This window comes from Pongo pygmaeus, chromosome 5 (assembly GCF_028885625.2).
Source record: "Pongo pygmaeus isolate AG05252 chromosome 5, NHGRI_mPonPyg2-v2.0_pri, whole genome shotgun sequence".
In the NCBI taxonomy this organism is placed as follows: Eukaryota; Metazoa; Chordata; class Mammalia; order Primates; family Hominidae; genus Pongo; species Pongo pygmaeus.
In genome coordinates this window covers 83,769,869-83,782,359 of record NC_072378.2, presented here as the reverse complement: position 1 = coordinate 83,782,359, position 12,491 = coordinate 83,769,869, and the positions used below count along the sequence as shown (strand labels likewise).

The 12,491-nt window shown below is 38.8% G+C and overlaps 1 protein-coding gene across 3 annotated transcripts in view; it reads left to right on the top strand.

Moving 5' to 3' along the window:
• Positions 1-1,155: 1,155 nt before the first annotated feature.
• CEP162 (centrosomal protein 162) overlaps positions 1,156-12,491 on the top strand; it is a 103,404-nt gene continuing 92,068 nt past the window's right edge. For 2 of the 3 annotated variants that reach the window (XM_063666374.1, XM_054491867.2), the window contains exons 1-3: positions 1,156-1,682; positions 2,794-2,909; positions 8,081-8,192. In XM_063666374.1, the coding sequence (XP_063522444.1) occupies positions 2,853-2,909; positions 8,081-8,192 (169 nt within the window). In that variant the 5' untranslated portion in view covers positions 1,156-1,682; positions 2,794-2,852. The remainder of the gene's footprint in view (positions 1,683-2,793; positions 2,910-8,080; positions 8,193-12,491) is intronic. The other variant, XM_054491869.2, reaches the window with a different exon arrangement.

The window sequence follows — 12,491 nt, the reverse complement described above, 5'->3', positions numbered from 1 at the left end:
GGTGAAACTCCATCTCTACTAAAAACACAAAATTAGCCAGGTGTGGTGGTGGGCACCTGTAATCCCAGTTACTCGGGAGGCTGAGGCAGGAGAATCAGTTGAACCCAGGAGGTGGAGGTTGCAGTGAGCCAAGATCGCACCATTGTACTCCAGCCTGGGTGATAGAGCAAGACCCCGTCTCAAAAAAAAAAAAAAAGAAAGAAAGAGAAGAAAAGAAAAAGAAGAAAAGAAATTCTAACATTTAGAAGTCAGCTAGGATAGATAGAGACAGTGAAAACCCTTGAGGGGAGGCTATAAATGTGAAAGAAAAACCAAGAAAGAGAGAAGGGACAAGTGTATCAAATAGTATTGGGAGATCAAATAAAGTGCTGTCATATATGTACACTTACACACACAGAGACAGGATTAAAAGGTTTGACAAAAGGGAGGTAAAGTGGAAATAATTCCTCAGAAAAGATTGGCAAGTAAGGTGAGGAGAGAGATCATTTCAACCACTGGGAAATAATAGAATGAAGAGAATGTGTCAGAAGTGATGTTTTAGGTGGGGATGTCAAGGCATGTTCAAATGCTGTTAGGAAAAATTCCCACAGCCAGCCAGAAGTCGAAGATACAGGATTAAGGGGAAATGACCAGTGGAACAAGATCAGTGAGAAGAAGAATGGGTAAAGGCTCTAGATCATATGTGGGAAGGTAAGTCTTTGATAGAAGGTGGCAGGAAGTCAACTTCTCAATAAATGGTAGCTTAAGATATTTCTTTTATTATTCATATTTGCACCATAGTCCACAGCTCCTGGTTTGTACATATTTGTATTGCAAAAAAGACTTGATGAATAAACAGTTCTAGCTAAATATGAGGTCCTGAACTAAGTCTACCATCAGCAAAACCTGCAGCTGTTGTAGATTTTACTTACACTATGCTAAATGTTGTCCTCTGAAACTCCAGCTAATGTTGTATGCTTTGAAAAAAGAAAAGAAATAGAAAACAAAATCCAAGTCAGTAATTGTGAAATGCCAGTAAAGAATGCAGTTTTGAAAAGTAGGGGTAGCAGGAGGAGCAATAACTTAATAAGAATCTTGCTGTTTGCGTATTTTCGATTTCTTGCCCACTAGGTGGTGGAACAGAGTCCCCATCTAAACGAGAGTTTTTTTCCTCACAGGTTTGTGTTTCTCTCACAACGCCTACACAGGTCTTTGCAGGCCAAAGAAATCCAAGAAATTCAATCTCTTCAAAATTGCCCCTTGGAAAAACAGAGCGCTCGAATGACAAGTGTGGGGAAGGCGGGAGGCGAAGATGCGGAGTGCGGAAACACAAGGACCAGGGGAGCTAAACTACATTTCCCAGAAAGCCACGGGCTGGCCTACAACCACCGCGCCCCCCAAGTCCGCTGGAAGCCTCCGTCTCGCTTCTCCAGGAACCGGTTTGCCGCTGTCCCCTTTTCTAAGGAACGTAGGGAAAGCCAGGGAAGGAAAGGCATTTTACTGCAGCAACGAAGGTTTAGCCACTAGAGTGTCTTTCTGAGCCGTGGTTATTCCGACCTTCGCTTGTAAAGGCATTGGGAAACCCACGGCCCACGTGACCATCCCGGGTCATGTGACTCCAGAACCCGGCAGCTGAAGTCTGTTACTCTGACAACTAGTGGACCCGCACACCTTCCGGGAAAGCGCGGAATTCAGAGGCAGAGGTAGGTGGTAAGGTGTGAACGCTGGTTTCCCACCCAAATCGCCCTGGTCGAGGCCGTGCTTCATACTCGAGCGAAGGGCTTTAGTTTTCCAGGTCATTCCCCTTCTCCGCCCGGAGCCCACGGCAAATGCGTCTTTGTCTTCCCTCCAATTGCCGAACCCGCGCTTCTGGGGACGGGGTCGCAGCCAGGCTTGAGAAGCTTTTAGTGGAGCTCACCCTGACCAAGCTATTCAGGCCAAGACCTTAACCGCACTTACCCTGAACTGATCGAAAGTGCTAATGAGGGGAAGAGGTGTTATTCTGCACAATGGGGAGGGTATTGTCCGGGTCTGCAAGCCCTCTTCCCCTCCCCCATCTCTACAGAAGAAAGCTGGGATTTGAGCTGCTCTAGGGAGTTCAGGAGCTGGGGGTCGACCCAAGGTTGGGTTCATTAGATGTCTAGGGGAACGCTTTCCGTTGCAAATCACTGGATTCTACTTGTGTTCAGCGCATAACTTTTGTCGGTCTTCCCTCGCTTCAAAAGAAACATAGTACTGATTTGTGTACTCCATTAACTTTTTAAGTATTCTTTACGTATTTTGACTAAATTACTAATTCTTACTAAATTCTATTTGTGTATATTTTGAAACATCCCCGTGTCTGGATACAGTCTGCTTTACGAAACTATTACTATGGATTGGTAAAATAACGAGCCGAGTGATAAGGCAACACAAACTCTGTCGTGTGCTTTGCAAGAAAGAAACAGTCCTTTGGATTTGCTAACTTATAGTTTTTAAGATTCCCTGTGAGGACCTGGTTTGTGTTTGAGAGGTACTAATTAACACATGCACACAAACATAGGTTTGGGAAATATTGTAGAGACCACTCTTTAACAATTGGATGTTAACAGATGAAAACATAATTCTGAACGTTGAGTACAAGACATCCTGTCAAAGCTGCTTTTCCAAATCAGTTTGCTTACTGAATTAGGAATCTCTTGACCAGCTCTTACTGGTTAAAAAAAAAAATTGTACATATATACTGAATCATAACAAATGTCTGAAGTTTAAGTCTGGTCTTGTTCATGATGTGATGGATTTCCTCAAAAGATGTTTATGTCTCTTGTCATTTAGTGTTTCCAATGTTTGAGATACTTTAGAATGTTTGCTTTGGGAGGTCAAAATTGTTGACTATGGCTAACTATTCCCAAGAAGAGCTAGATGAAGAGTTTGAACAGTTTATGAAAGAGGTAAGTTTATATTTTTAAAAGCTATATTGTCAAATTTGTCTCAAAAGACTCATCCTTCAATTCTGTCATCTTGAAGATACAGTTAGTCCATCACCAAACTCTGAATTCCCATCATCCCTCTAGCTCTGTCCCTTTTCTGCCACTGCTAGTTCAGTGCCATCACCTCAGCTGGGCTATTGGCAGCAGTTCCCAACTCATGGCCCAGCATTCCTTTCACCACACTGCAGTCAGACTGTTCCTCCCCAGTAAAAGACTCTATTGGTCTCCCACCACGTGTAGAAAAAAATAACAAAAATAACAAACTCCTTACCATGGTTTTAAAGCCTTTCATGATTTCACTCTTACATATCTCACTGCCTTCATATCCCTCTTGCATCCACTTTATTTATTCCACAGTGGCCTTTTTTCTCTCCCAGACATTGCAAGCTCATTTCACCTTAGGAGCTTTGCACTCACTGTTCCCTCTGCCAATAATGCTCCTCCCTTACTCTTTACCTGGCTGGTGAAAATCTTAACTTAAATATCACCACTTCAGAGAGGATTCTTCTGTTTATCCAGTAAAAGGTAAACACAAAGTCACTTCTTAATCTAGCATGTATTTAATTCTTTTTATAGCACTTAGCACATTAATTATTTTTCTTGTATGGGTCTTGTTTTCTGCTTCCCATTATAAGAATGTATGCTCTGTAATGTGACGACTCTATGTTCATTGCTATTATATATCAACATGTTCACTACTGTATCTACAGTACCTAATAAATACTTAATAAATATTTGAATGAGTACATTAAATGGTTATACCACGTTCTCTGTACAGTCATGCACCTCATAAAGATGTTTTGGTCAGCAACAGACCACATATACAACAATGGTTCCGTAAGATTATAATGGGGCTGCCCTATAAAGGTGTACCTTTTTAATCTTTTGTACTATATGTTTACTTTTCTATGTTGAGTTACACAAATGCTTGCCATTGTGTTACAGTTGCCTGCAGGATTCAGTACAGTACCTGCCGAACAGCTTTGTAACCTAGGAGCAATAAGCTATACCATATAGCCTAGGTGTGGAGTAGGCTATACCATGGAGCCATCTAGGTTTGTGTAAATACACTCTGTGATGCTCCTATGATGAAATCCCATTTCTCAGAACATATCCCCATAATTAAGCGATGCATAAAACTCTATTTATATAAATGGAGGGGCCTTGTAGAGCATTCAAGAGAGTCACATTTTAAGCTATTATATGTCATACATTCTTGTTAAAAAAAAAAAGGGAGTTTAATGTGGTACAAAAAACTTCACTTTCATTATCTGTCTCATGGAAAAATAATGCCTTCTTTGTAGAATTGTTTTAAGGATTAAAAAAAAGCATCTACCAATTGCCAAGATGTAATAGGCGCTTGGAATAAGTTTCATTTACCATTTGAAAAATTGATTTTTTAAAATTTCAAATACAGACACATTTTGAAAATTAAATTTATAGGAATGATTTTTATCGTAAAAGATAGCAGAACAGGCCTTTTAGAATATGTTTTTATTCTTCCCTCATTTACCACCCTTCCAGCACACACATTCTCCAACACTCTCCTTCCCCCACCCTTCTGTCTCTGTCTCTCTTCCTCTTATATCCATCCTCAGTTGCAATGTGTCATTTTATTTTACTGTGAAAGTCATGATTTTAGAGTCATGCTAACTTTTCTCACTTTGATAAATTATTGTTCAAACAATTTATTCAAAGACATAGTTTATATATCTTTATTTTTTAGGACAGTGGTGGTAACCAGCTTTTTAAAAATAGCTTTATTGAGACATAATTCACATACCATTTAATTCACCCATTTTAAATGTGCAGTTCTGTGCTTTCAGAGTTATGTAACCATCACCACAATCAATTATAGGAATTTTTATCACCCCAGAAAGAAATCTCATATCTGTTAGTAGTTACTCCATCTCCTTGTTCCCCCTTCCCTAGCCTTAGGCAACTACTAATCTGATTTCTGTCTCTAAATGTTTGCCTGTTACAGACATTTCATAGAAATTGTATTATATATTATGGGGCCCTTTGGGTCTGGCTTCTTGTACTTAGCATGATGTTTTCAAGGTTCATCCATGTCGTAGTATATATTAACACTTCATTTCTTTTTATGGCTAAGAAATATTTCATTGTGTAGATGTACCACATTTTGTTTTTCCACCTATCAGTTGATGGACATCTGGGTTCTTTCCACTTTTTGGCAGTTACGAACAATGCTGCCATGAACAATCATGTACAAGTTTTTGTGTGGATGTGTTTTTGTTCCTCTTGTGTATATACCAAAGAGTGAAATTGCCGTGTCATATGGTAGCTGTGTGTTTGCCTATTTTCTAAAATGACTGTGTTATTTTACGTTTCCACTAGTAGTGTATTAGTTTATCAGAGTTCTAATTTCTTTTTTTTTTTTTTCTTGAGACTGAGTCTTGCTCTGTTGCCCAGGCTGGAGTGCCGTGGTGCAATCTTGGCTGACTGCAACTTCTGCCTTCTGGGCTCAAGCAATTCCCATGCCTCAGCCTCCTAAATTGCTGAGATTACAGGCGCCTGCCACCACGCCCAGCTAATTTTTGTGCTTTTAGTAGAGATGGGGTTTCACCATGTTGGCCAGTCTGGTCCGAAACACCTGACCTCAAGTGATCTGCCCGCCTCGGCCTCTCAAAGTGCTGGGATTACAGGTGTGAGCCACCACACCCAGCCTAGAGTTCCAGTTTCTCCATATCCTTGCCAACAACTATTGTATCTGAGAATCAGCTTTTTTGTTGTGTTTTATTTCTATTTATTTAATTTTTATTTATATTTATGTATATATTTATTTTTGAGACAGAGCCTTGCTCTTTCACCCAGGCTGGAGTGCAGTGGTGCAATCTTGGCTCACTGCAACCTCTGCCTCCCGGGTTCAAGTGATTCTCCTGCGTCAGCCTCCTGAGTAGCTGGGATTACAGGCACATGCCACCACGCCCAGCTAATTTTTGTATTTTTAGTAGAGACGTGGTTTCACCATGTTGGTCAGGCTGGTCTCAAACTCCTGACCTCGTGATCCGCCCACCTCGGCCTCCCAAAGTGCTGGGATTACAGGTGTGAGCCACCGTGCCTGGCCTGTTTTGTTTTATTTTTAATGAATCATATTCATTAAAAATATTTAATGAAAGTGCTGGGAAGCACTGTGGAAGGTTGTTTAAAGTAAGAACACTTATCACGTATTAGAAATCTTCATTTCTTTTTCTCTTCTTTGTCATGGCCCTACAAGGTCAACATATCTATGTTACAGATAAATAAACTGAAAAAATGGGAGGAAAGAGAAATGGAACACCTCAAGGTGATATTGAAGTTTAGAGAGTAAGTGAAAAGTTATGCAGCTAACTAATTTCAGAAATTCAGGTGAGATAAGGAATATTTTTTCTTCCCTCCTGTCTTCCTACCTGGTTGTTAGTGAAGACAGTAAGTTCTTCTTGAACATTTTTAAATTGACATTCTTCAAGTCACTGAGGTAGAGTTTTTTGTTTGGCAAGTGGAAGAGTGTGTGCGTGTGTGTGTGTGTGCACGCGCGCTGTCATTTTAGAAGTTTAAAAGGTCACTCAGATAACAATATTCTAGTTGGGGAACTACATAGTATAGTGGAAAGTGGAGAGGAGTTAGTCACACATGGGTTTGTCACTTTGTAACACTTACTAACAGTAGCAACTTGAGCAAGTTGCTTAGCCTCTTAGAGCTTCAGTTTCACCATGAGTAAATTTCTGCAGGGTTGTTTAAAGATTAAGTGAGTTAACCTGAGTGTGGATCCTGACATAGAGCAGGCATGTAGTAAATGTTGGTTTCTTTTCCAGAAAAAGTAATGTAGAATGAGATTGAAAAAGGATCAAGAGCAGGAAAAGTCTCCTGTTAAATAAATGGGCAAAAAGCCAAAAGCTATTAAAATAGATGGATGGGAGTAGCCACAGATCTGAAGAATAACCCAGAGGAAGTGATGCTACTAAAGTCAAGGTAGAGAGTTTCAAGAAGTAAGAGTTTAAGAGTTGATCACCAGTAGCAAATTCCATGATGTGATCAGGGAGGATAACTGACAGTGGTATTTTATTCGTGGCATTTCGGAGGCCTTTGGTGCCTGGAGGAGAGCTGTTTTGGATGGGAACCAGATTATAAAGGGTTAAGTGAACTCAAGGAGTTGGTATATCAAGGAAATGTGATAGGTAGAGTAAAAGGGATGTAGGGATAAGGAATTTTTTTGTTTTGTTCTACTTTTTTTTTCAAAGTTGAGTAGAATGCTCATTTTTTCATTCCACAATTGTGCCCGATACTGTGCTAGGCACTGGAGATGCAGTGCTGAGCAGGTGTATAATCAAAGGGAAGGGAGGGGATAGAGAGAGAAAGAAGTGAAGATACAGACATCAAATGGGATAACCAAGGAAGGAAGAACCTAGAGAAGTTCTGCTTGGAGTGGTGGAAAGAATTGTGTTGTCTAAGAGACAAAAGAAGTGCCTTCACAAGTAAGTGTAATGGTGGAGTGAGGTGGGTAGTGTTTGAAGGTTTTTATTTCTCAGAGAAAAGGGTGACCAAGTTATTGGCTAAGGTGGTGGGTGGCTAAGGTGGGGGGTGGTATTGAGGTTAGAGCATGGGATTTAGGATTGTAGTAAAATTTGGATTGGAAGTGTAGAAAAAAGCAAATAAGCGTTTATCAATCACTGAAAAAAAAAATGCTGATTTTTCTTGGTCAATTTCATCCTCCTCTTTACACCCTGAAACTCAGTTCTTCCTTATCTTGAAATTCTGTTTCTAGAGTGGTGCTATGCAATTTTGTTCAGCGATTATTTATTCTTAAACCCTAGAGAATGTCTAGAAGACAGGATTGTATCCTCCTGTTTTTTCTTTGCTGAAAAAAATTCTTGATCAAGTTTTATGTCTTTGTTGTTATTCTCCTGGTTTACTTAATTATGAAATTGATGCTCAGAGATGTATGTCTGATTTTTAAGTTATTTTGGCCAAATATGTTTGTAGCTGTGAAATTATATGTTATTGATGAGAATGTTATTTATCTATGTGGTAGCTGAACTGTGAGCGAACTAATAGAAACATGCTTAATGATGAATCTGAGATTCTTGAATTTACACTGTATTTTCAAATTCAATATCTTATATCTAATTCAGCTTTCAGATGATTCTTTTGAAAATTCAGACAAAACAGCTAGACAATCTAAAAAAGAGATGAAGAAGAAAGATACAGTACCTTGGTGGATAACTGAAGATGATTTTAAAGATGGTAAATGTTGCTGATTTTTAGTTTCAAATTATTTGACCACAAGGGGTCAGTCAAGACTTCTGGATTTTGTTACTTCACTATAAATATACACAGAAAATAATACTAATAGGGTGGATTTTTGAAGTTTGAATTGATTTTCATATAACCAGTACTTTATTATGTATTTATTATGTAATTGAAAATCTGTGTTATAACATTATCAGCTTATTTTACATGGAGATAATTTATATTTACTCAAATTAAGGTGACAATTCAGGTATATTTATTATCATGTTTAATGATAAATTGATTTAAGGTGATTTAATAAGATATTCTGGCAGTATATTAATGTCATTGCGTTGGGAAGAGTTTAACCTATAGACTTTGGTATCACAGTTTGTTAATGACAGTAGTAAAAAAAAATTTACTGCCCTATGTATATATGTCTCATATATGTATGTATATGATATACCCAGGCTGAAGGGCAGTAACACAATCATAGCTCATTGTAACTTCAAATTCCTGGACTCAAGCAATCTTCCCACCTCAGCTTTCTGAGTAGCTAGGACTACAGTTACATGCCAACATGCCTGGCTAATTTTTTTTATTTCTTGTAGAGATAGGGTCTCTCACTATGTTGCCAGGCTGATCTCGAACTTGCCTCAAGCAGTCCTCCCACCTTGGCCTCCCAAAATGCAGGGATTACAAGCATAAGCCACCACACCTGGCCTGATAGGTTTACTATACATGATACTGCCGTATCTGTAAACAACCCCGACTGCTTCTATTTCAGTACCTACATTCACACCATTTGTGGATCAGTGTTAAGCACAATTTTGTAAAATGATAGAATTTCTGTATCTCTAGGGAAAAAATTTACATATGGGCTTTTGGTTCCTCACCCCCCTCATGAAAATTGAGCCTGATTTCATGTCATAATTAAGATTCTGCATGATCTGACTGGAACCCTGCCTTCTCGTGTACTCTAGCCATAGTTAATCATTCCTCATCTCCTGGAAACACCATAGGCCTCCCTGCCTCTGTGCGTTATCTCATGCTTCCTTGCCATTAGAATGCCTTTCCTCTCATCCATCCTTCTTGCCTAATAAAGCCTAGCATCACCACTTTTTGCAGTCCTTCACTCTATCTTCTAGCTCTCTTGTCATCAAGTAGTTTCTCCTTCATTTTGATGTCAGAACACCATAGTGACACTTACACATTGTGTTGATAGTTGTAACTTATAGGACAACTCCTGAGGTTGGGAGATTTGCGAGGGTAGGAAACACTTCTTTGTCCTGGTATCCCCTGACCCTCAACATTAAGTGATAAATTTGTTTAATAAATGCATGTTAAAGTAGATTTGACAGTTATGTCTCTGTTCTTTTTAATACTGTAGTTTAAAGAAATTCCTTATTGAAAAATTCAATGCATTTTTTAGAAATTCTTATGCAATATGCTGAACTTTGTAGTGAAGAATTATGTTTTAGACTCTCTCCCTGCTTTTAATGCTTGAAAAGGATATTATAAGATGAAGTACTGTTGGAATTGTTGACAAAGATTTGGGACACAAAGTCTTTTGTCTAGAAGGTAATGAATCAGAGCAGATATATACAACCTAATCCTACAGGAAAAGAATAGCTCCTAGACCAAAAATACTCACATGTAACCTGATTGATGGTATTAATAATTTTTTTAAATGTATCAAAAATAGATTTGATTAGTAAAAGAAGTAAAGAAGGATAGTCAAGAAGCAAACTTTGGCAATGTCAGCTTAAACAGAGGGAGGTTTCCCTGCCCACGGAAATAACCTGGTCCCTGATTCAAGCAAATGTTTACTGAGTTTGTATTATGTTCTAAATACTAGGCATTAGCATAAAAAGGCAAGACATGATTCCTGTGTCAAGAGTGTAGAACCTTCTCAGGGAGAATTCAACACTCCTCTTGAGAAGAGGAATGCATTACTAATCTTAAGACAGGTACCATTAAACATCAACAGTGAGCAACTTTTACATTATAATTTTGCTTATTTCCCAGTTGCCATAGGAATAAAATGTTCGGCTTAGAAGGTGAAATTATCTCATCCTCTTGCTGATTGTATTCTTTATTGTAAATAACTAAACTGGATCTTCGTTTCTGTTACATTAATCTCTTGTGAGCTTGGTTAGTGTGAGCTACAACCTCAAGTCGTGCTTTAGAGCCAGGGTGAGACCCTGGACATGTTGCCACCACAGCACACCAACCTTGGCATATACTTTTTCATTTGAAGCGTCTATGAATCTCTGTCTTGATTTTTTACAACTTAGGGAGGTTATTATTTGATCCAGTAAAACCATTATTCACAGAAAGGCATAAAATAAATTGATTCTTAGCCTTTTCCAAGCGGACACTAATTAGGAAATTGAAGTCAAAATTCATGACTTCTTAATAAGGCTTCCTTCTACCAAAAGTGATATTTTTTCTAATCTTCATAAATATGAAGATATAGCACACATTTTCAGTCTTCTGGTTTTTGAAGAAAACAAAGAACAAAAGAATATTAAAAAGCAAAAAACAAACCTTTTCCATATATCAGTTTTTTACAACAAACATATACTATTAAAATAAGGAAATTTTGATACTGTATAACTTTACCAGTTTTTTCTAGTGCTCTTGGAATACAGAGCAAGACCCTGTGCCTGGCCTATGAGGACGAGCATGGTCCAACCATTGACTTCCTGCTCTGGGCTTATTTCCTCTTAGGCTTACGCTTACCATCTGGGTCCAGCCTCACTGGCCTTTTTGCATCTGCAAATGTGGCCTGCCCCTCCCATTGTCACACTTCTGTACCTATTGTGTCCCCTGCCTGTATTGGTCTCCCTGGCCTAGTTCACCTAATTATTTCCTGGTCTTTCTTCACATCTTAGCAGAAATGTTACTTCCTCATGGAAATATTCTTGGATTTTCCTGTCTTGGTATACCCCCCAATTAACCTTATATAATTCCTTCAAAGCAGAGTTGTAATTCACATTTAACTTTGCTCTGTGAACACTGCTGCTTCTCTAGTAACCTCCAATGGTTACTGTTTTCTTTGCCCCGTCTCTTGTTCCATTAGACTTGGAAAAGGAGTAGGTTATTGTTCATTGCTGTTTCTAGACCATTCTCCTTCCAATCTCCTTATGAACCTTGCTATCAGACCACCTATCTACTATGTCTCTTTGTTGCAGTTATCTACCGAACTCCGGGTTATTCCTCCTCATTCCTCAAAGATTTTAACTTCTGTTTCACTGTGAGTCTCCAATTCTCTTGTCTAATTATTGGTGACTACATTAACTACATAGCTAATGCCTCTAATAACCTGACTTCTGAGTTCCTTAAACTTCTTTACACCAAAAAATCTTGCCTGCCACATCATAGCCACCTCTTCCCTCTAATAGATTCTCATTTCACTTGTTATAAAAGCTAATGACCTTCAAGCTACCACCCATGCCAGTTCTGCACCCTGACTTTTTTGGCCTCCCAACTTAGACTACCTTTCCCTTGCTTATGCCCGTATCACTACACTGGCCTCCTTTCTCTTCACACATGCCTGGGCATTTTCCTGGCTTAGAGGCTATACACTGCTTTCCTCCTCCTTAAACACTCTTCCCCCATGTATTCATGTGGATTGGTCCCTCACCCCGACCAAGCCATAGCTCACGTGTTAACTTCTCAGTGAAGGCCTTCCTGACCATCCTGTTTAAAGTTGTAGTGCCCTCCATTCCTGCATTCTCTGTTCCTCTTTCTTGTTTTATTTTTCTTCTTGGCACTTAACTGTTTTCTAATGTACTATTTAATTGCAATGTGCTTATTTATTTTACTTATTGCCGCCCTCAAATCACATGAATGAGCAGGGATTTTTGTCTTTTTTGTTCACTGATAAAGCCTCAGCATTTAGACCAATGCCTGGTGTGTAGCAGGCACCCATAAATATTTGCTGTTGATTGTCTCTTCCTGTTAGATTTTAACCTTCGTGATGGTAAAGGACTTCATTGTATAGCTGGCACTAACAATGTTCTAGGCACATGGTTCGTCAAAAAATTTGAATAAAATAAATAATACTCAGAACCGTTGCTACATAAACATAAGTTATACTTTTTTACCCAGGATTCATAGAACATTTTTGAAACTTTTTATTATAAAAAAATTCAAACATATACATAAGTACCACATACTCCCATGTACCCATTGCCTAGCTGCAACAGTTGTTACTAACTCATGGTCAATCATTTTTCATGAATATTCTCTCTTATTCTCCACTTTCTGACACTCAGGATTATACTGAAACAAATCTCTAACAGCATA